This window comes from Podarcis cretensis (assembly GCF_951804945.1).
Source record: "Podarcis cretensis genome assembly, chromosome: 8".
Lineage (NCBI taxonomy): Eukaryota > Metazoa > Chordata > Lepidosauria > Squamata > Lacertidae > Podarcis > Podarcis cretensis.
Genome location: NC_137177.1, coordinates 83,696,302 through 83,720,371, shown reverse-complemented (window position 1 = coordinate 83,720,371; position 24,070 = coordinate 83,696,302). Strand labels below are relative to the sequence as shown.

Genomic DNA, 24,070 nt, shown 5'->3' with positions numbered 1-24,070 from the left:
TCTTATAAATTTTAACTTCAACATCCTTAGAACTTCACATTATGAAATTAAACATATTACTGTAATTCGACACTTAAAATCCTGAGCCAATTAAGTATCTGCAAACTGTTTTCAGTTAATTTAACTTAACATATTTAACGAAGTAATCATTAAATTTAATCCACAGCCTCCATTAAAATTTTAATCGCGACCTGGAAAAATAAAATAACAGCAGAAACGCTGCAACTCTACAAACGACACCACCTTCGCCCCATTTTGGTCCTGCCCTGCACTTGGCGACGGAGCCGGACGTCGTGGTCGCCTCCTCCCGCCCCTTATCCCTAAGGGCTCCGCCCCGGGGGCGGGGTGACGCCGCGCTGACGCAGTGCTGTCCCCGCCCACCTGCCCGTCCTTTTGCGACGGAGGGGCGGGGCGGGGCGTTCAAGAGGCGCTGCCGTAAACGCGGCGTCGCTTTGCGGCGTCTCTGAGGCGAGGCAGGCGGGCGAGCTGGGGCTCAGCCAGGCGGGCTCCGGATCCGCTCTGCCGTCCTTCGCGCGTTCGCTTCCCACCCGGCAACCCCGTCGGCCGAGCGATGCTCCTGACGGTCTTCTGCCTGCGGCGCGACCGCTCCGAGCTCACCTTCTCGCTCCAGGTCGACGCCGACTTCGAGCTCCAGAACTTCCGCGCCCTCTGCGAGCTCGAGTCCGGCATCCCCGCCGCCGAGAGCCAGGTCAGCGCGCGCCCGGGAGGGGGAAGGGTGCGCGCGCCCTGGGCTGGGACATGAAGAGAACGGAGGGGGGAAATAAGGCGAGGCCAAAGGGGCACGTGTGTCTCTCCGTGTGTGCTCTCGCGCGCCTCCCCCTCTTACTCCGAGTAGACCCTCTTTTAAAACGAGGGCGGCTTAATCCGGCCTTCCTTGCTTTTTAATCAACTTCGGCTTTAGCTGTGGTTCCTGCATTTGCAAGGGCGGGGCGGGGGTGCGACTAGATGACCCTAGTCGTCCCTGACCCCTTCCAGCTCTGCAGGCCTATGGAAGGGTCTCCTCTTGAGTAGAGATCACCTTTTGGATGCATGGGTCCGGCTTTCCCCAGCTGGGTGAATGGGGTCTTGACCCAGCAGTGTGTGTATTTCTCCCTCCCCTCCCCCATATATCTGCTTTCTTAAGGTTTTAGTCATGTTTTATTTATTTTTAAATAATTATCCTGTGTGTAAGTCACATGCAAATCGCCTCTTTGCATGTTGCACCATTTGCCTTTTAAACTCTAATTTGCTTTGGGCACCTTTGGCAAAAAAGTGGTATGTGAATATGGTAAAGATATGATTAGTAAAAGCAGTGGTGGGGATAGTTGTCCCCCTCCGAAAAGCTTCAGGGTGCCCAACTCCGTGGGTCATATCCATGTAAGTTCTACCAAGAGTAGACCCATTGAAGGGAATGGAGCAAAGTTACCCATGCCCATTTATTAAAATTGTGTCCACTCTGTGTAGGGTTAGCGTTGCCAAAGAAATCAACAAATTTCAGTGCCAAGCACAGTCCAAATTAGACACTAGCTCTTCTCAGACTTCTTTAAATGAATAAAGACTAACTCAGTCCAATTATTGTTAGTGGGTCTCCGCTGAGTAGGACCCACATTGGCTATACAACCAAATGGACAGTATCTGTCCAGTGTTAGCCACCTGTACTCAAGAGTAGACACATTTGCATCTAATGGGGTGGGGTTGCTTCATAAGCCCATTACTGTATTGGCTTCAGTGTGGGCTATTCTCGAGTATGCCTAGCTAACATTGGATGGGTGTCTTCCAGGTGGATCAAAGCACCCTTTCCCAACCTGGAACTTTCTAGAGCAGTGGTGGCCAAACTTGGCCTTCCAGCTGTTTTGGGACTACAATTCCCATCATCCCTGGACACTGGTCCTATTAGCTAGGGAGGGTGGGAGTTGTAATCCAAAAACAGCTGGAGGGCCAAGTTTGGCCACCACTGCTCTAGACATTGCTGGACTCCCATCAGTGATCCTGCATGACCAGGGAGCTGAAGGCCAGCAGCATCCAGGGGGGCTGCGGTTTCTCAGTCCCTGCGTTAAAAGAAGGAAAAATAGCATTGGAGGTAGCTAGGGCCAGTAAAAGCAAGTGGCATTGGTGGCTCTCCAGGTATTGTCAGACTCCCAATTCCCAGTGTGGCCAGTGATGGGGTGGTAGCCCAGCAACAACTTGTGCTCTGGTTGTGTAGGAGGCATCCTTGGTGGGGTGTTTGTTGGGTGCTGTGCTGCAGTTGGCTCTGTTGGTGGCTCCTCATGATATGTGATAAAACTCTGCCTGGCTTTTCGCGAGAGACTGATAAAGGAGGCAGTGTCGGCGGTCTCTGCGTGCCACAGTGTGCAGCTTGTTAAAAGCAGAGTGGGAGAGCAAAGCCCCTAGGAGCATCTTGCATCAGGGATTGGGGTGGGGCCCACTTCCTCCGGCTGTGGGTCTGTAAAAATGAAAGCAGCTTAAGCTGCTTTGGGGGCCAAGTCAACCGGTTTGCCCCAGTGTGGCTGACACAGACTAGCAGCTGCTCTCATGCCTTGGTCTTTCGCAGCCCTACCTGGAGATCCTGGTGGAAAGTGAAGACGGGACCTTCTGCATGCCAAGCAGGGGCTTTGCCACTAAGGTAGAGAGGCTAGGTTTTTAGGGTTGTCTGTGTTTACCCTGGCACCTCTTTACCCTGGGCTTTGACCCTGTTCTTGTGATTGTAAGTTGTTTAAAACAGTTTTTAATGTTGTGTTTTAAATAGTTGCAAATTGCCCTGGGTTCTTAGGGCGAAAGGCAAGTGGTAAATTTAAATAAATAATAATTCAGCTTAGAAGATAGTTATGCTGATCTGGCCCCTGTAACCACCCAGAGGAGTCTCCGTGGTGTGGTTCATGTTTCTCAGGAGTGCACCAGGCCCTACACACCTGAATGAATGAAGACCAACCAATGCCAGCGAGTCTTATCTGGAGTAGAGCTTAGTTGGAATCAACCTTGTCCCATGGGAAGGTAGGGAGTCAAAAGGAGGACCTCCTAGCTTGGAAGTCTCTTTGGAAATCTCTTGCAGTCAACAGGACTTTGCAGGATGAGGCAACCGCCTGGCACAGAGGAGTGAGTGTCCGGCTCATCTTGGGTTGGCAACGTGAGGTCCTTCCCCGGACTCTTGCGCCAGAGTATCATGACCGTCTATTTTAAGATTGTGGGAAGCTGTGAATTCTCTCCCGCCTCCATAGCTAAACTGCTCCCTTCATGCAGGCAGTAAACATCATGGGGCAGTAAACACCGTGGACCTCCCAGATGGGCCCCCGGATCCTTGTCTCAGAGTAGGGAGCCCCTCTTGACTCACTGGGCCTCCTTTTACGCCCCTTCTGTCCTGCCTCCTCAATCTCTCTCCCTGCCTCCTTCTCATATTGCACATTATGGACTGGTGATAGAAGGAAGCTGGAGGGGAACAGGGCTGGTGGGTTGCGGGAGGGGGGGAGATGTTCCCCCAGTGAAACATTGAGGGATCCAGCCCAGTCCATGCCCACCTCTCAGAGAGCTGGCCAGGTGTCTCCTGGTACTGGAACCCCATGCACTTGCCTTTGCTGCGTTTCCTGGCGCCCCTCCCTTGACGGAGGTGGCTCCTGCCTCTGATAGAACTGGCTCACCCACAATCCTTTGTGCCAGTTGGGCAAGATTGCTCAGGCTTGTGGGCGGCTCTGGAGGAGCTGCTTTTTAATTCCCATCTTGCACTGTGAATGACGCATCCCACAGTAGAGGTGTGCACGACTTTTGCCAACTCCTAATGGTGGCTTGGGACTGGGAGGAGAAGCGACTTCCTGGAGGCCAAAGAGCTCCCTGCTCCGTGCCTGCTGGCTGGTGTAAGTAGTGTGTGTTTCATAACCTGGATCAGTTCAGAGAAGAGCCCCTGACTTGGCTGCTTTTGTGAACTGTTTGAGTCAAGTGTGGCTCTTTTGCTCCTGGGCTGTCTTTGTCTAGGGCTGTGCCATAGGATGTCAAAACTATAAGTTGGAAAGCGAAAGTGATACTTACCTGCCTGAGGCTTTGTGTGGGGAATTCAGCAAAGCCCTCTCCAATCTCCCTCCTCCATCAAGCCTGCTCTTTCGCTGACATGGCGTTTTCTTGCCCCCTCTTGTCTGCCTTGAAAGTGTTTAGATGCAAAGCTGTCATAAGGCGCTCACCTGATAGCCAGCAGTCCTGTGTTTCAGTGTTATCTCTCAGGCCATTGACTTCCAGTGCAGGTTTCATGAAGCAAAACAAGATAACGATAGCATTATCTGTGGTTTTGAGTGTGGTTACGCAGGGAAATGTGGAAGGAGTTCCCCCTGCAAATGCCAGGTTTCTTATAATAATTAATTTTAAAAAATATTTATACCCCGTCTATCCAGCTGGGTTGCAGCTTCCAACACATATAAAAACATAATAAAATGTCAAACATTAAAAACTTCCTGATACAGGACTGCCTTCGGATGTCTTCTAAAAGTTGTGTAGTTCTTTATCTCCTTGACATCTGATTGGAGGGTATTCCAGAGGGGAAAACATTGCGTTACATGTCCTGAATCAGTCCAAAGCACAGCACAAGCCCCCAGTCCTCATTCTTCTGGCACGCTATTGGCTAGCAAAAGTGAGGCAAGCTGAGTCTGTCCTGCTTAAGGCCTGGTCCTCACAGATCCCTCTGGGGATCTTCCATCCTGTGTGTGTCCAGGCAGCAGTGGAGTGCGGACATTTATTCTCTCGTGTCTGAGCTTTCTTGGCAGTCCTTTTCTCTTAGTCAGATGTGGTGAGTTGTTTATTAACCAGCCTTCCCTTGTCTCCCAGATTGTTTATGCAGAGCAGCCCCTGACTGACAACCACCGTTCGCTGGCTTCTTACGGCTTGAAAGACGGTGACGTGGTGATCCTGCAGCAAGTGGAGAATGCGGGGGTGCGGCCCCCAGCTCCATTTCCCGGTGAGGAAGGCTCCCTCTTCACCCCACCCTGTCCCTGTCAGACTTCTCCGTGGTCTGGGCTGTCCACAGGACTCAGGTCACATTGAGCCTAGGAGTCTGTTGATTCTCTAACCATTTAATTTTGCTGTTGTTGTAAACAAAATCTGCCCCTTTCCCCTTATGGGGTATCCAAGAGCCCCATATAGAGTCCTTACGTGGGTTCCCTATTGGTAGGAGAAAATAACAGAGGCCAACCAGAGAATATTGAGAAGCAAAGCAGCTAGTAAGCCTGATCTTTATTAAAGCTGTTGTAACAGGGTGTTCCTGTTCCGGCAGGAGGATGGAGGAGGACCCAGAACAAAGGTGTGCCTGCCCTTATATAGACATTTTAAATTCCCTGCCCTAGAGCTCAAGACCACCCCTCCATACATCATACCTACATCACAGAAAAGGTGGTCTACAACAGAAATTTGAATGTTGTTGTTTTTCCTGTCTGCCAGTTTATCTGATAATGCCTTATCTGATTGCCTTTCCTGGTAGTCTGTCCATTCCTTTGAAATGGTGATTACCCAATTCCTGCCCTCCCTCCTTGCAGAGAAAACATTTGGTCAGTTTGGGAGTCAAAATGGTTTGCTGCTCCAGACATGTGGTCCACATATCTATGTTTGTGCTTGGTTGGTACATTTATGAACATTCATTATATATATATATAAGATCTTAATTTTTTTATTGCACTGTCTTAAATAACGGTTTCATTAAAAGGTTTCTGAGCCAGTGTGTCTTACTGTTAACCAGAAGTTTGGTGGTTCGAGCCCACCCAGGGGCAGCTGTGGGTGGGATTCCTGCATTCTGTAACTCTATGAAACTGTGGGCTGAGCCAGCCTCTTCCTCTTGTCCTGCTTTGGGAAATTGCCTTCTGCTCACCGCTGTTCCTACTGCTGCACTCTTGAGCATTGCTTCCTTGTCATGCTCTGCACATGCTGAGACCGTAAGGACACTTGTGAGCTTCCTCTTCCCTGGAGCCGGCCTTTGCTTGCCCAGGAGGAAAAAGCAGGAGATTCCTCGTGGTAGAGGCTGCTGTGATCCCAGAGCTACCATTGCTGTGTCTCTTGACTGGATCTTCATATATCTAAAGGGCTGTCACATGGAAGATGGAGCAAGCTTGTTTTCTGCTGCTCCAGAGGGCAGGGCTTGAACCGATGAGTTCAAGTTACAAGAAAGGAGAGTCTGGCTAAACGTCAGGAAAAACATTCTGGCAGGGAGAGCTGTTTGACAGTGGACCAAACACTCTCAGAAGGGTGTGGACTCTCCTACATAGCAGGACTTTAGGCACAGGTTGGATGGCCATCCTGTCCATGATTATTTCACTCTGGTTCCTGCATTTCCGGGGGTTGGACTAGATGACCATTGGGGGTCCCTTCTAGCTTTACAATTCTGTGATTCTATTATTTTGTCAACCTGCTGAACTAAATTGTGGAGGCTGGATACTTGGCATGGCTGTGTGTGTGTGTGTGTGCATATGTGCATAGCTGTCAAAGTTTCCCTTTTTTTAAGGGAAATTCCCTTATTCCGAATAGGATTCCTCGCAAGAAAAGGGAAAAGTTGGCAGCTATGGTTTATGTGTGTATCAGAGGGGATTGGGCCTTGGGGTCGTCGTCCCCCCATAGGGTAAAAATCACCAGGGCTAGTATGAACTGTTCTGTTAATTCCCCTCTGCCTAGGTTTGCCCAGGATAGACTTCAGCAGCATCACGGTTCCTGGGACTTCAGGCCAGCCTCCCCAGCTGCCCTCACTGGCACCCCCAGCGCAGCAGCCCTCCTCGCAGCCCGGCCCGTCTCCTCCCGAGTTCCCCTCCCCACCGCAGGGCTTGGACAACCCGGCGCTGTTGAGAGACATGTTGCTGGCCAATCCCCACGAGCTTTCCCTGCTGAAGGAGCGCAACCCACCTCTAGCAGAGGCTCTGCTTAGCGGGGACCTGGGTGAGTATCTCCCCTGGCGTGGAGCGTTTGTGCCGGAGGAGAAGAAACCCTCTGGATTCTTTGGGGTGACTTGCTGCAAGGCTGCAATGACGGGCAGAAGAATGGGTGCTTTAGCCACATGGCTGCGCTCAAATGGGTGGGTGGGTGCATGGTTTGACTTCCTGGTTTTTGCACTATCCCAGACGGACGAGGATTTGGGGAGAGGAGGGAAGTGAGGAGTGTTTGGAAAGAAACTGGAGCTGGGTGGTGCACGTGGAGCGCTTCGTGAGCTGTCAAGGCGTGCCACAGAAACGCTAGCTGTGGCTGCCAGTCGCTATTGTATCCCCCCCCCCCCAATTTTTTTTAATTAGTTTTCCAAGTTTATAACAAACAGGGGAAAAAAACAAGAAACAAACATTTATCATGGCTATAATAATTCCACTTTTGTTAACATTGTTAAGTGTCTTCCTCGAATCGCTCTGGCTGAGTTTCCATATAAATCATTGTAGCAGTTTTCCAAAACTATTTTCACATAAAATTTACTTAGTCAATTAACATATTTCTTTCTTTTCATTTTAACTTTAAGCATATTATTCTATAACATCCCATATTTAAATCCTAGGCCAATCTGATACTTGCAAGTAATTCTATTTAAATTATCTTAACATATTTAGCTAAATAGTCTTTAAATTTCTTCCATTCCTCCTGGTGCTCCTCCTCCTGCCAGTCGCTATTGTAAATGTCTTTCCTTACTCTAGAGAAGTTCACCCGGGTGCTTGTAGAGCAGCAGCAAGATCGAGCCCGCCGGGAGCAGGAGAGAATCCGCCTGTTCTCCGCCGACCCTTTTGATCTTGAGGCTCAGGCCAAGATCGAAGAGGACATTAGGTAGGCAAAGGTCAGGGAGCCACCCCTGGGGGTGCAAGTGGCTTGTTGGTTTCAAACCTGGAGCAAACGTAGTGCAGATTTGTCGCCTCCTGGCTGAGCCTTCTCTGAACTCCTGCGCCTCCCTGACCTCTAAGGAGGTGGGGGCAACAGGTATCCTCAAACCCACATCTGTTGGGTTTATGAGGAAGAGCTGTAGCTCAATGGCAGAGTGTCTGCCTTGCAAACTGAAGGTCCCAGGTTCAGCTCCTAATGGCATTTCCAGGTAGGTTTGGGAAGAGACTCCCTGCCTGCAACCCTGGACAGCTGCTGCCTGTCAGTGCAGACCGTAGTGAGCTAGATGGACCCAAGGGTCTGACTCTGTACAGAGCAGGTGGGAAAGAATCTCAGGCAGCATCTCTACACATGCATGCACACAGAGAGCTAACCTGTGAAGTATCTCGGGGGCCCTGCACGAGGCCAGGCCTGCTGTGTTGCTGTGGGTCAGCCCTGTTGTCAGCTTCACCTTCTGACCCAGGGGGGTTGCTCTGCTTCTGGCATGGAGCACGTGGCAGTCAGCCCAATCCATGGTGCTGGCGGTTAATGCTTGCCCTTCACCCGTGTATTGATGTTGGATCCAGGCAGCAGAACATCGAGGAGAACATGACGATCGCCATGGAGGAGGCCCCGGAGAGCTTTGGCCAGGTGGTGATGCTCTACATCAACTGCAAAGTCAACGGCCACCCTGTGAAAGCTTTTGTGGACTCAGGTGAGTTAGGCTAAGAGACAGCAACTGGCCCAAGGTCACCCACTGAGCGAGGATTGAACCTTGGCTTCCCGGATCCTAGTCCCACATGCTAACCGCTATGCCAAACTTGCTCTTGTCACCCAACAAGACATTGGGCTGCTTCCAGTGCTGGGTCTACTCTTGAGTAAACCTCTGTTGGTTACAACCCCTTGCCTTGGTCCTGTGCACTTAATGCTAAATTTCTGCTGTGCTTCTGAGAGAGCCTTGCCCCCAGAGGCAAATGTTTTCCCAAGCATTGCCCCCATAATGGGGAGGGTATGGGGCAGCTGCCCCTTTTGCTCCCTGGGAAGAGGTTGGGTGTGCCTTTTAACACCGGCTGCTGTATTTCTGGCAGGGGCACAGATGACCATCATGAGCCAAGCGTGCGCAGAGAGGTGCAACATCATGCGGCTGGTGGACCGGAGGTGGGCAGGCATTGCCAAAGGCGTGGGGACCCAGAAGATCATTGGCAGGGTCCACCTGGGTAAGGGCGGCAGATTCCTTGCAGCTGGCTGGCAGGGCAGGGAGGGTGGGGAGCCCCCTGCTTCCAGAGCCAGAGTCGAGGCTGCTGCAGGCAGCACAAAGTGGAACTCTTATCCCACAGGAGGCAGTGATGACCGCCAACTTGCAGAGAGCATGAGCTAGATTCACAGAGGAGGGTAGAGGCTCTGTGTTCCCTCTGCTGTCAGAGGCAGGAAATTTATTTTATTATTATTATTTATTGAATTTATATACCACCCCATACCCGGAGGTCTCAGGGAGGTTCACAGAATAAAATCAAAATATAAAACTTCAATAATCAAAATAAAAACAACAACCCAATAACCTCCCACCCCCCAAAAAATCACATTTTAAAATACCATAGGATCCTCACAACATTTAACAAACTTGGACAGGAGCCACTTGTTGGAAAGACCATGATCTCAGATATGTCTGCAGTGATATTTACGAAATACTGCTCTGAATGTTTATGAAATGCCTCTGAGTGCCAGTGGCTGGGAATCACAATTGGGGAAAAGTTGTTCTTGTGCTTGAATCCTGCGTGTGGATGGCCACTGGGAGAACAGGGTGCTGGACTTGGGTGGGAATTCTAGCCTGATCCTGCTTCGGGCAGCTGCTTACGTTAATATGACTTGTCATGGCCAACAGCTAGAACAATGAAGTTATTTGAATTGGATTGGTTTGGTTAATATGCCAGTCTCTCTTCTCTCCTCCCCACCCCCAACCTGCTTTAGCTCAGGTCCAGATTGAAGGAGATTTCCTGCCTTGTTCGTTCTCCATCCTGGAGGAGCAGCCCATGGATATGCTCCTGGGACTGGACATGCTGAAGAGGCACCAGGTGAGGCTGGCAAAGGGGGCCGCATCCTCTGAAATGTGTTTGTGTGAGTGTCTCTGTGTGTGGTCCTTGCCCAGCAGCTTCTAGCTTTTTAAAAAAAGAAATACAGTGGTACCTCGGGTTACAGACGCTTTGGGTTACAAACTCCGCTAAACAGGAAGTGGTTGCTTCAGGTTAAGAACTTTGCCCCAGGATAAGAATGGAAATTGTGCACCAGCAGCAGCGGGAGGCCCCATTAGCGAAAGCACACCTCAGGTTAAGAACTATTTCAGGTTAAGAACAGACCTCTGGAACGAATTAAGTTCTTAACCCGAGGTACCACTGTATGTTCAATAGGGTTTTTTTAAGCGTCATACAGAAATCCTGCAAATTAACTGCTATCAGGATTTGATAGGAGTATACATAGTCCATAAACAATTGAGGACCGCTTGGAAGGAAGAAGTTCCCACCAAAGAAGAATGATGGACTATGCAGAATTGGCAAAGTTAACAGCCAGAATAAGAGAATCTAACAATGATTGTTTTGTGGAAGTATGGAAGCCCTTTTAGGACTACTTAAGGAGATAGTATAGTTCAGTGACCTCGCATGCCACAGAAGGAATTGGAGAATACAGTTTTGATGTGTTGGCATAAGAAATAGAATGCAGTGAGCAGCAGAGGGGGGAGAAATTAAAACACCATGGAAAATGGGGTGGGAAGTAGAGAAAAGAGAAAATCATTATATTAATATTTTTTGAAAATTCAATAGGAATTTATTATAAGAAAAATAAAATTATTTTTGTTCACTGTTGAACAAAAACAAATGTAAAATAAAACCAAAGCAACTAAGCCACAGGTATGTGACTGCGAGGAAGGTAGCAGCTGGAACTACTTTTGGCATAGACATAATGGTTAAACAAGATGGTTAAAAACCATGGGCTCTATATTATACTGAGGGAAGGTAACTGAATGGATTCAGGGCATTTGAATGCTTTACCTGTCACATTCATTTGAAGCTGTCTGGCATTAGGGCATTGCCTGCAGTTGAGAGCAATGAAGCTCCCCTGGTGTCCCCTAACCAGGATCTCTGCTCCTTCTCACCCACCACCAGTGTTCCATAGACCTCAAGAAGAACGTGCTGGTGATTGGCACTACCGGCTCCCAGACGACCTTCCTGCCGGAGGGGGAGCTCCCCGAGTGTGCGAGGTTGGCCTACGGGGCGGGGCGAGAGGACGTGCGGCCCGAGGAGATCGCAGACCAGGAGCTGGCAGAAGCCATACAGAAGTCCGTCGACGAAGCAGGTACTGCAAGGATACGCAAGGTGGAGTGGCAAGACACCTGCTTGGCATGCCAAAGGGCCCCAGGCCCAGTCCCTGGAATCTCTAGGTGTAGGGTTGGGAGAGCCCCTCCCTGCTTGCTGTCCTGGAGAGCTGCTGCCAGCCAGTGTAGGTCAGTGCTGAGCTAGATGGGCCCAAGGTTCTGGCTCCACATAAGGTGGCTCCCTCTGTGTTTCTGTCGACAGAAGCCTCCCTCGTTTCCCCTTTGCCAACCTGGCTGGCTGTTTTTGTGCAAGCCACTGCAAAGGCTGAGACCGAGAGGAGTTGTAGTCTGAAGCGCTTGGAGAGCACTAAGCTGGTTTAAGAGCATGCCAAGCCTAGAGGCTTCTTCCTTAAACCTCCTAGAGATGGTGCCTGTGACTTTTTAATTTGTTAATCTATTAAACCCTTATTAACCTAACCAGTTAATCAGTTGAAAGTTGCAGAACCCCGTTTGCTTAGAAATTTTATAAAAGGAATCGTAGTTACCTTTGTAACCCACTTGCCAAGGAGCGCGGTGGTGGTTTAGCCTTACAGCAACTCAGTGAGGTAGGCTCGGCTGCAAGACACTGGCTTTCCCAAGGCTCCCCAGTCAATGATGAACCCAGGCCCAAGGCTGCCTTCCTGGCCACTGAGCTTTGTTGGCTGCTCAACCAATAAGACTCGGAAGGCACCAGAGGCCCCTTCCTACTCTCTGTGGGCCCTGCTTCCACCTTGGTCCCAAAGCAGGATTGTCCCCGCCTTACAAGCCTGGCTAGGTGTCCTCCATAGCAGCAGAACAGCGCATATAGAATCATAGGATAGAACTGTAGAGTTGGAAAGGACCCAAGGGGTCATTGTGGCCCAGCCCCTCTTGCAAAGCTAAGCATACTGAAGTAAGGGAAAGGTAAAGGGACCCCTGACCATTAGGTCCAGTCATGGCCGACTTTGGGGTTGCGGCGCTCATCTTGCTTTACTGGCCAAGGGAGCCGGCGTACAGCTTCTGGGTCATGTGGTCAGCATGACTAAGCCGCTTCTGGCAAACCAGAGCAGCGCATGAAAATGCCATTTACCCTCTCGCTGGAGCGGTACCTATTTATCTACTTGCACTTTGACGTGCTTTCAAACTGCTAGGTTGGCAGGAGCAGGGACCGAGCAACGGGATCTTACCCCGTCGCGGGGATTTGAACCGCCGACCTTCTGATCGGCAAGCCCTAGGTTCTGTGGTTTAACCCACAGCACCACCTGCGTCCTATATTGAAGTAAAGTTAGGACCAAGTATCTTGGCCCGGTAAAATGCGAGGACCTCAACTGATGCTTTCACCCACCTCCCCACCACCACCTATGGATGCGTTAGTTGCAGTTGCAGTTGCCCGAGACATCCGAGTCAGAAGACAGGAGGAGAGGAGACTGCGGAGGGAGCGTCGCCTGTCTTCGGGAGCCTCTGCCCGCCACAGGACCTCCCAGTGCGTCATCTTCTAATGCCTGGCACTCCCCTCGCCCAGGCCTTACACAGCTTGGATAAAACAGCATGCCAGGGGAATTGCTTTGTACTCCAGTCCTGACATTAAAAGCCTCCCGTTCCAACACATCTAGCTCAGTCTCGAGTTTTGTTCGGAGACCCCTGGCCCACCTCAAGGAGAGACAGGAGTGCTTAGGAGGGCAGGGGGTGGGGCAGGCGGCCTTCATGCCTGTCTCGATGAAGCAACAGCTTGCCGTTCCTCGACCTTCTCTCCCTTTTCTCTGCCAGGCTATTTCTCCCCTTCCCCCAGTGCTTCTGCCCGGGCATTTGAGTGGGCAGACCCCTCTGCTCCTTACTACAGTGGTGCCCCGCAAGACGAAAAACTCGCTAGACGAAAGAGTTTTCCATTTTTTGAGGTGTTTTGCAAGACGAATTTCCCTATGGGCTTGCTTCGCAAGACGAAATGTCTTGCGAGTTCTTGCGAGTTTGTTTCCTTTTTCTTAAAGCCGCTAATAGCCGCTAAGCCGTTAATAGCCGCTAAGGCGCTAATAGCCGTGCTTCGCAAGACGAAAAAACCGCAAGACGAAGAGACTCGCGGAACGGATTAATTTCGTCTTGCGAGGCACCACTGTAGTGGCTGCTGTGATTTACCTGAAATGCACCAGAATTTTTGGTGTTTTAGGCAAAGGAGGATGGCCCTTTGTTTAGGAGCTAGGGGCTTGGAGTAGTGGTGGGTTCTAACATTCACCACTACTCCACAGCACATTCAGTCTTGTAAAGCTGAACCAGGCCTGTCTGGTTGCCATGTGGGGTGATGTGGAAAGCCTTTGACCACGTTCTCACCCACAGCAGTGAAGCGCAGCTTAGATGCTCTTTCCCGAAGCTAATGTTTGTTTACCTACGAGATCACCTGATAGGCTTTTGCTCACGTGCCACATAAACCCTGGAACATGCCCAAGAGCCAGGGCTGAGGCTTCTGTGGGGCCCAAGGGCTTGTGGCAAAGGGGCAGAGAAAGAAGGCTTCAGCAGCTGGCAGGCTGATGCAGATCATCCTCAGCCACTGGCCCTGCAAGCAGGGACTAGGCATCCCAAGAACATCTGGAGGGAATTTAGGGCAGTGCAAGCAGTTGCACTGCACAGAGCACCCAGCCTAGGGGGCACAAAGTAACAACAACACCCATATTTATATGGGAACCTACTGAGAGGGGGCAGGTGGGGCTTGTCTACCTGGGAAGGTAGCCCATCTAGGAGAAGGAAACCTTGGATCCAAAACCTCCACGGGATATTTTTGGGAGAAGGAAAGGCTAAGGAGTAAACAGAAATCTGGAGTGGAGTCCCTAAGGCAGTTGGATGGCGCCTTGTCAGCCTCCTTCCAGCAACTCCTGCAAGACAAGCTGGTGCCAGACGTATTGCTCTGCTTTCCTTTGGACCACCATCAGCGAGGCCAAGAGCACCTGGGGAGCCCAGGACTCCCAGACACACACTGTCTAGGCTTGCATCCCAGGGAGGTCTCTTTGGTGCTGCTAACACCTGACTTCACTCCCAGAGGCGCACTGCATTGTCTCTTGAGACAGACAGGTGCCAACAACGAGATTGCCTTACCCCATATATGCCCACATGGCAACTTTGATCGGCTGAACTGGCATTATTACAGATGCCATTTCTACATTTGTAAGAAATCCATCTGTTAGTGTGTTATCTTAGCTCTCTCAAACTCTTTATTTTTGTTAAATTTTTCTTAGTGTGATACTATTACTGTTTTATTTTTTGTAAACCGCTTTGAGGTTTTTGTTTTACAATCAAGCTGTATAGAAATTATGAAATAAAAAAATAAAAACAGCACTTGATAACCCCGGGAAGACGTGGAGTCACTCCTTGTGATGCCCACTGTCAATTTTCTGCCTTGAAAATCTTTAGCAAAGGAAAGCTTGCATTCCATTCTTGAGTTACGCATTTGATAACTGTTCCTCCATGTTCCCCATCCAATGTTGCTGCTGTCCTGCACACCTCCCCACCCCCTGCAAGTCTGGCCATCCTGAATTACTTTTAAAACACCGTATTTTCTGCTCTATAAGACACACTTTTCCCCTCCTAAAAAGTAAGGAGAAATGTGTGTGTCTTATGGAGCGAATGCAGGCTTCACGGGCTACCCTAGAAGCCAGAACAGCTAGGGGGAGCACTGCACAGTGCTCCCTCTCGCTGTTCTAGCTTCTGGCTTAGCTGCGCAAAGCCTCTGTAGGGGAGCCTTCATCCCGCTGCCCTGCAGAGGCTTCGTGCAGCTATCCTGGCTTTTGCGGGAGGTGGGGGAAGGGACAGAGTGCGTGGCTCTGTCCCTTCCCCCACCTCCCAGAAAAGCTCCCAAGAGCTGCGCTCCCTTTAAAGAGAGTGCGGCTCTTGCGAGAGGTCGGGGGAAAGCCAGGAGACTTGCTTTCGCTGAAGCCAGGAGAGCAAGCAGGATCGGTGCGCTACCTCTTCGCTCAGGAGGCTTCTTATTTCTTGTTTTCCTCCCCTAATAACTAGGTGCGTCTTATGGTCGCGTGCGTCTTATAGAGCGAAAGGTACGGTGTTTCCCCCCACCCCGCAGAGGCAATGTTGGGGGCCTCCTCCCTCTCTAGTTTTGAGCCCTCATTGGTTTTGTTGGTTTGCGGCAGATGATGGAGCTGTGGCCCCCCCTCCCTAGGGACCAGCTGGGGCAGTGCCTGCGCAGGGTTCGCAAGCCCTACCTTATCACTTGAGCTGATTGAGTCAACTAGAGCCAGGAAGAAATTCTGAAGAGGTAGCGCAGAGGAGATCTTAAGGCAGCCAGAGAGTCCCTTCCTCGCAGAGCATCGAGATCTGGATGGCAGGGAGGCAGAGAGGAACCCAGTGCTCAGGCTCAGAAAGTGGCCCAGAAGCGGCTGACCAGCAGCATGCAGTGCCAAAAATCAATGCTAGTTGAGAATAGAAGACAGGAGCCCCACCAGTGCCCATCCACACCAGACCTCGACTGGAGAGCAAGCGGACAGTTCTTGACCCGTTCTAAAAAGCAATTCAGTGTGCATTGTGAGGCTAAGATAGCTGAGGATCGTTCCTGGAAGAAGTCCCAGCCGCGAGGAGCTGCTAAGTTGCATGCAGGAATGGGAGGGGACAGGAAAGCAGACCGTGACATCAGGACCCACGCGAGGGCTGCAAGCCACCTCCCGAGTCGTGGTGCATGTGCGTGTGTGCTAACCCGAGTTTGGTGTGTTTGTCTCCTAATCCAAACAGAACGCCAGAAGCCTTGATGCATGTTGTGTGGGGTTTGCTGCCGCTGGAGTGGGCCACAGACCAGGTATTCCACCGAGCTCTTCCATCTCCTTGACGGGGGTTGCAGGGGTGGGGACTTTAAAGGAGCTCCTGCCTACTCTGGCATCTTCCCTGGTCGGCGTGGAGTAGGTTCTTGGATCTTCCCAGCATCTACTGCAGAGAGAAGAGAACTGCAGAGGGGGCATATTTGTGTGGATGTGCTCGATTCAGACAACTTGAGCGCAGTAGTTTTTGGTGGTGCCTGGAGCTGAACACTCAACACCACTCTCTGAGGGATTAACTCACCACTGGCCAGACTTGGCCTCTTTTTTGGATGTTCACCCCAGAACCGATAAGTGGGGGGGAAGTGCAGGAGTTTTGTTTTGTTCGGTCTCCGGGGAGTTTCTCAGGTGAGTAGATGCAAAGCGGACCTCAGAACCGGCTGCTTGTTTAAGACTGTTTGCCAAATAACTCAAGTCAGAAATGCAGTGTCATGTTTATTTTAGCTAGCAAAACTTTTAACGCCTTTTGCTCTGGGATTGATTATCTCACAAGACTGACTAACCAGGGAGCAAGAGGCTCATATCCAGATCTGTACTTTCAGGAGCTTAGATGACCCCCGAGCTCAAACCTAACAGGTTGCCTAGTGCTGAGCAAATCAGCCGGGTGGGAGGGCTGCTTCTAATACACCTTTCTTTCAAGATGATTTCAAGCTGCTTGAAATAAAATATATTTTAAAACATGGCCAGGCTACTTTACCACTGAACCCCCTCTCCTTTTTTCACCCTGGGAAAGAGGGAAAATACCCAGTTTTGGATATTTATAGCCCACTCTTAAAACGTTAGCAAGAATGTTGGTTTCACTAATTCCATATTGTTGGAGCATGGGGGGAAACAGTGAAACCTGTAGCTTTGTGGCCACTCTTGATTCTCAGCCTTATTTATATGCTGTATCTCTGCCAAAGCAGTATGGGCAGCTTCCTGCCAAAAGGGCAAGAAGGGGGCGGAGGACGAAGATATCTGGTGCTTGTTTGGGTGCCAGCTGTTGGTTTCATGCTGCATAATAATAATAATGACAGGTGAGGTGACTGCTTGATGGAGGCAGCTCTGACAGAAGCCAAGTGGCCCTTTGTCCCAAACCAACCCAGTGGAATCTCAGACCCATAGAATTATAGTGTGGGGAAGGGGCCAGACTGGTCATCTAGTCCAACCCCCTGCGAGGCAAGGGCAAAGGCTTCCCCCAGTGTTACTATACTTGGGGTGCAGGTGGAAAAACAGGAGCCTTGCCTAGTGGTTACTAACCTTGGTGCTTCCTTTCTACTTTCACAGTTGGAGGCAGTTTGGATATGAATATTAGTAGCTGGAAATCACATGTAAAAAGAGAGTGTTCTTGCACTCAGCTCCTGCTTTGGGGCTTCCCATTGGGGCATCTGGTTGAGCACTGTGATCCAGGTTGGGCCTGATCCAGCCTCCAGGCATTTCTTAACAGTACCCTGAGTGCATATCCCAAAGCAAGTCCCAGTGACGCAAGCTAATGGGCTGTACCTCCTGAAGGTTTTATATACGCTCATGGAATGTATCAAAGGGAGAATCTCATTCCATTTCTCTCTCCTTCCCCCACCCCTTTCTCCTCTCCCCTTTGTACAGAGAATAGTGACAAAGAAACTACCTCACTAGAAATGCCATCGCTACCAACTTCTGATGGGACGAAACGTCCAGTCCGTTTTCCAGAGATGGGTCCGAAAGCCGGCGACCTGGCAAGCCAATTGCTTGACCGTTCAGTCTCTGCGCCTTCTGTTTTCTCCCATGAGGGCAGCCAGGATGAGACTCTTAGCCCCAAGGCGGCCAAGTCCATGGACTCTCTTCTTGAATGCCCAACCAATTTGGAAGGCAAAGAGCCGCTTCTGTCTCCACCAAATCATACTGCTTCTGCCAATTCCGATGATTCCCCGGCTGAAAAAACTGGAACGGGGTCCCATCCTCATTCACAGGACCGAGAGCCAGTTGCTCATGGCAGCCTGCAGAAGCCCAGTGCTGAAGACGATCCCCTTGGTCTGGCGCCTGCTGTTGAAGGAGAGGGAGGAAGCCACTTGCTGGGCATTTGTGGGTGGCCAAAGGATCTGGACGGACCCTTCCCTTCAGAGCAGCAGGAAGGGAGACAAACATATAAGCTTCAATTAGACCTTCAGGCACGTGAAACCCTTGGAAATGAGCAGCTTCTGGGCATGCAGAAGGTACCAGATTACCAGGAGCGTCTCTGTGAGATGGCTGTTTCCCCATCCCCTGCTGATGGAAAGCAGAGCCCTGACAACGCCCCCATGGAAAGGGAGGTGGGGTTTTCTGCAGGGGAGGGAAGGAGCTCAGAGAGTCTGCCGCCAGAGGACCCTGCAGTGGGAGCCACCCAGGACCCTTCAGATCCACAGAGCTCCCTTGGACTGGCTGCTCTGAGCTCAGAATGCGCCATGATGGAGGTGGAATGGGCCAAGCGAGTTGACTCCACTCCGGCCACTGATTTGATGCAGCCAGGAAATGCATTTTTTGAATCGGATACACCCGCCACCCCTCCCAGTTGCCAACTGACCAATCAGGCGGAAGACCCACATGTCTCCCTCTCCTCTGCCTTAAAGGAGCTTCACCAACTTCTTGCTGTCAGTTGCAAAGGGGAGTTAAGTGTTCCTTGGCATGAAGACACCAGCACGTCCGCGTCTGCCCCTGAAGAGCAAACGGCAGGTGGGGAGATCTTTAAAGAGGAACACGGATGTGCACGCCTTGAGAACCAGGATGAGGAACTCCCCATCCCTGAAAGTGCAGGGATGCAAGTCTCCATTGACCTCCAGGAGGCCCACAGGTTGGCTGTGACGTCCGAACGGGAAGCTCTGGTCATCCAAGGATCTTCTACTTTGAGCACTTCCCTCTCCCTGAGCCCATCGGCAGCTTCTGCTCAGCTTCCGCACTGTGAATGTTCTGAAAGCCAGCCTCCTCATTTAATTCTGGGTGGTGAAACTTTGGAGCAGGGCCAGCGTCTCAGCATGGGTCAAGATGCATCTCTGAGCTCTCAGAGTTCTTTCCCGGAAGAAACTGGACCACCAGACACCTTAAATGCAGGTGCTTTGGGGCCACTCAATGAGCCAACTGGCCCCTTGCTGCCTCTGGGCTTCCCAGATCTTGTGCCCCCCTGGCCCTCTGTTTTCCCTGCTGCAGACATTGATCAGATTGTGGGGGCCGGCTTTACACCCCAGGAAGCTGGTGAGGCTTTGGAGCATGCCGGCGGAAATGCAGACCTTGCTCTCCTCATTTTGCTAGCCAAGAATATAGTCGTTCCTACGTAATCGTGGCAGGAAGACGGCCTGGCTTGCTGGCCTGTACTCTCCCCCGCCCCCCAAAAAAGAGTCTGTATCTCGACTACATAGAATATTCTGCTTCGATGATTGAGCCACACTTTTTTTTCTTAAAAGAAAAAGGAGAAAAGAGAGAATATCATTTATTTTCAGCCAAAGTATCTGCTGTCTTGTTTTCCCTTGTTGAATTTAGGCATTTTAAAAAGGAGCAAAGCATTGGTAATCTATCAGCACAGTAACTTTTTATGATGATGATAATGATGATGATTAAGGCAATGTATAATGGAATAAAGTCTTTATTTAAATAACCTGTTTTTAAAAGAAGAGGCCAAACTTAAGAGGTGAGAAAGCTGTAGAACATAGTCCCTCTTCTTCAGCAAATCCCTTAGAAACAGGCGTGGCAGGAGGATCTCTGCTCTCTGGGCTATCCTTCGCCTCCATGGGGTTGATGCTCACAGGGGCTGCAGAACCTTGGGTGCTTAGCAAGCAGCAGAGTGTCACAATGGGGCGCTTTATGCAGCTTTGCAAGGAGGGGTGGGCAAGCCAGGGCCAGCTCCAGAAGCTGAGGAGGTGAGCTCATGAGTTTGCCAAGACCCTGGCAGAAGCGTCTCCACTTCCCCAAGAATGCCACCATCCACGCTCTGCATGGAGCGGGTGTGGTGATCAGAAAGGTCCCTGAGAGAATACTCCATTTGCATGCTCTTAGGCTGGTTAAGAAGAGCCCCTAAATCTGTCGCAGCCAGTAGAATGGTGGGGGCCATCCCTGCAAGCTTGACTGTTGGGTTGGATTCCTGCTGCTGTATCTTGCCTTGCTGATGAGCAGTCAGGCTGGCAACTTAGAAGCAGGAACAGTGCTTTATTCCCCCTAAATAAATGTTTAGGGGTACTCTCATTTTGACTCAAGAAAATCACCATTTTATAGTTCAGATCTGGGAAAAATAAATGCAGTAAATGGAGAAAAGTACAAAGATTCACAAAATGTTTAGGGGGGTGTACCCCTGCGTCCCCCCAGAAAAAAAACACTGAGCAGGAATAACCACTGAGGCCCAGGGGCTGAACCCAAATCTTGGCAGTAGAGTTGTCCATTTTGAAACGCCCTTTCCCTTCCCCCTATTTTTAAATTTATTTATTTTTTGTTTCGGCCTCTCCTGGTGTGTGTTTGGCTTCAAGGGGAAGGGCTAGAATGTGGTGCTGTTGGGTTGTCAATCAGTTCTGAAGGTGCCCCGAAGTTAGCACAGTGGGAGATGATGACATTTGGGCCCCAATGGGTGTGTATGTATAAACCTCTCACATTCCAAGGTGAGGAACCCAGAAGCCTTTTTCTCCAGCAGGCATCCCCTCTTGAAATGGCTTTTAGGTACATCAGGTATCATGTTTGCCATGGGAATGCCATACACGGAGACCCAAGCCAGGGGGCTCAGCTTTATATTTGCAGGCCCTGCAAAATCCTGAAGCTGTCTTTGTTGTGTATGAAAAGAGACTCAGGTTTAAACTAGTGAATTCTCTGTCGTTCTGGCTACTCTGCAGCTTGAGTGTTTCCTTGCGTAACTATCTTGCTGCACTGTCCAGTACTCTGTTTACATTGTAATGGCGATTATCTAGTTCCCAGTGGACCAAAATGGTGCACGGCTACGTTGGGGTTTGAAAAGCAATGAGCAATTGGGAGTGTGTGTTTTTTGCACTGAGTGAACCAAGCTCTCATTGGAACCACACAGCTAAGAGAATATTTTGCAAAGAAAATAAATGGTGGAGACAGGGAAGAAAACGTTCCTGGAGGATCATGAAAATGTCCGAGTCCACCGCTGAAAAGATGGGTGAGATGTGTCAGACTTAATCAGGCTGGACTGTCCTGGGTGCAAAGCAATATTGAGACGGCACTAGGAGAGAGAAGGAAAAGAACGGACACCCTCTTTTCAACAATACCCCACTCTAACCACCCCATTATTCTGTTCCTTCTATCACTCAGACATTACAGATCCACTTTATGGCAGAGAGCAGACCCAAAGCAAAACATGCCCCCACCACAAATCCATCTAGCTTTGCTAGTTAATACAAGAGCTGTCTTGTTTTCATTTTGTTCTGCTCCCTGCCTCACCAGGAACCTGTGTGTGTTGAGTGTCACTAGAACTGATAGGAATGACAATTGGCTTTTATATTTTTCAAAGGGCAGGGCAGCTGTGTTGCTTTGTGCTGTGGTTCTTGACACAACCCGAGATCTCTTCATTAGGGCTTAAACCTAATTAAAGCTCCAATTGTAGGTGTGAGCTGGGACCTGAAAGCAAGAATTGGGCTGCAAGTCTGCATAATATTTCTGTTCCATCTTCATACTGGCATAGGGGGATTCTTTTGTCATACCCAGGAACATCTTCGCCTCCTCTTCATCTCTTCCTCCTGTAAAGAGGGAAATCCTTACAAAGAAGGCTTTTAGAGTGGAAACCTAGTCCAGGGTGGTGGTGGTGGGGGGAGAATTCCACGCTAGGGATTATTTGGAAAGAGATTGAAAATAAAACTGCCGAAGTTGTGATTCTATGGAATGCTGGGCACAGTTCTGTTTTCCTCGGCTCCAATGGGATATTGTGAAGCTGCAAAAAGGGCAACCCAAAATGTGTGGTGTTGGTAGTTCTATCTCAGAACAGTAGAACCCCACAGGGTTGTCCGTTGAATGGTGAGAGGGCAGACAAAAGCAGGTATTTATTCACACAGCGCATGGTGGAACTGTGGAATTCACTGCTGCAAGGTGTAGTGATGGCTACCAGCCTGGGCTGCCTTAAAAGGGGGAGTGGGCAAATTCAGGGAGGATGCTAGCCATGAAGGCTATGTTGTGCCCGTGCTGTCAGGAGGCACCAATGCTTCCGAGATACCAGTTGCTGGAGTGGTGGGACAATGGGGAGAGTGAGGTTGTCTTCACTTCCTGTTGAGATGCCTGGTTGGCCACTGAGAGAACAGGTGCTGGACTATGCTGGGCTCCCTCTGGGGTGATCCAGCTTCAGGGCTGCTCTTCTGGGCTTCAGTTGCAACTACCATTTTTTCCCCCTGCAAGAACCTGCTGTGCAATGTTTTGGACTACCACTTGCTTCAGCCCTAAAGCCTGACTTAAAGGATGTCTTCTACCAGCTTTGATTACGTCCCCTAGGGCTGCCTGCTTTAATACAAGAGATGGTCCTGGGGTAGGCATTTGGAGGCCTGCCCTACACTGACCGGCAGCAGCTGTCCAGGGTTTCAGACACAGGAAATTCCCGGCTGCAGATGCCTTCAGGAATTAAAGCTGCAGCCTTCAATGTGTAAAGTAGGTGTTCTGCCACTGAGCACATTTCTGGTGGTGACTCTCAGGCCTGAGCGGTTTTGCCCATCTCTGAGCTGGCACAGAACCCAATGTCTCCCAGGTGGCTATTTGGGGCTCCAAACTCTGCCCTTTGGCTCATGTCAGTGTTGGGGCAGAGCTGGTGGGAATCTTGAGCTGATTATATTTTACTTTTTTAATAAAAAAACAACACCTCATATTTTGGGAAACCTTGAGCCCCTCAGGGCTGGGTTGGCTTTAACTGAGAAATTGGGGAAGCTTACCCCACTAATGGATTTGCCTGTTTTTCATAGGAAATCTGCTTCAGCCATAGGTAAGAATTCTGAATTCTGAGGCAGATGAATGTTGTTGCAGTTCAAAACATCTGGAGGGCACCCAGGTAGAATAGGCTGCTTTAGTCTATATAGTGTACCTCTTTTAGAAATACAGTTGTCCCCATTAACAAGCAACGGTGTCTGCAAATTTGTAAGAGAAGTTTTGGATGAGTTTGCGTAGCTTCCCTACAAAAGAGTGTTGGCAAACATCTTTATTTAAATAATGATCTGAGAGGTTGCCAGAGCCGCCGCCACCATTCATGATAATAATTTGCAGAAGATGGTGGACAGCTTACCAAGGTGGGGCCTTTTTCACAAGAGGATGCATGACCTCATCTGAAACTTGGCATGCCACAGGGATACTTCTGGAGCACAGCTTTCCAAATTGTGCGTCGCGACACGTTAGTGTGTTGGCTGCATTGTGTAGGTGTGTTGTGCAAATGCTCCTCCTGGGGCTGGAAAGGGGCACGTTTAACCTCCGGTTTGCTAGTAAAACTGAATTACTGTGTCGTGAAATGATGCATGTCTAAAAAGTCTGGCCCCAACATGAAAAGTTTGGAAAGCTCTGCTCTAGTGTATGGGCCAAGATGGAGAAATGCCTGTCTGGATACAAAATCATAGAAATGTAGAGCTGGAAAGCTGAAGCTTCCCTGACAGATGTCCATCCAACCTCTGTTTAAAAGCCTCCAATGAAGGAATTTCCGTCACCTTCCAAAGGATTTGCTGTTCTAACAGCTACTACTGTGAGAAAGTTCTCCCTAATGTTTAGTTTTTGCATAAGAACATAAACCCTGTGTGATAGATGCTGAACAGAGGAAAGGTTCTGGATCCAACGTTAGCCCTACTCGAAGTAGGCCCATTGAGATGAATGAACGCACCTAACTTGGGCCCAGTAATTTCAGTGTGTCCATTCTTGAGTAGAACTTATCTGTCCTTGAGCTCAGGCTCCAGTGGTCTGGGCCTCTCAGGAATCCTCAGTCTGTTTTGCTTCAATGCACCCTTCTGGGCTATAAACTTATTTGTTTGGGCTGGGTTGTTCTTGCCACCGACAGCTTCAGCATTGTGGGAGCATTTGGAGTTTTGTTGCTGTTTTTCTGATCAAGCTATGTTTTCTGTTACTGCAACTGGCAGCCAACTTTTGGTTTATTTGGGTTGTTTTTTAATACATGGGGATAAACAATCAGAAGAAAAACATGTAAAAACATTTTTAAAAATAAAAACAAAGTTTTATCATAATGGTTGTTCGGATTTTTTCCTCCCTTTCT

The 24,070-nt window shown here is 49.8% G+C and overlaps 1 protein-coding gene across 5 annotated transcripts; it reads left to right on the top strand.

The window, feature by feature from the left end:
- Positions 1-440: 440 nt before the first annotated feature.
- LOC307221942 (protein DDI1 homolog 2) lies at positions 441-24,041 on the top strand. Of its 5 annotated transcripts, XM_079986871.1 has the most exons (10): positions 442-709; positions 4,804-4,933; positions 6,634-6,891; positions 7,629-7,755; positions 8,373-8,500; positions 8,874-9,002; positions 9,754-9,857; positions 10,944-11,133; positions 15,836-15,899; positions 17,500-17,637. In XM_079986871.1, exons 1-9 carry the CDS (start codon positions 572-574, stop codon positions 15,850-15,852), a joined length of 1,221 nt encoding a protein of 406 aa, XP_079842997.1. In that variant the 5' UTR covers positions 442-571; the 3' UTR covers positions 15,853-15,899; positions 17,500-17,637. The 5 variants fall into 5 exon arrangements, with proteins under 5 accessions (XP_079842996.1, XP_079842995.1, XP_079842994.1 ...); XM_079986870.1 differs by lacking the exons at positions 15,836-15,899; positions 17,500-17,637 and adding an exon at positions 12,497-12,716 and having other exon boundaries at positions 441-709; XM_079986869.1 differs by lacking the exons at positions 15,836-15,899; positions 17,500-17,637 and adding an exon at positions 12,491-12,716 and having other exon boundaries at positions 441-709.
- Positions 24,042-24,070: the final 29 nt, after the last annotated feature.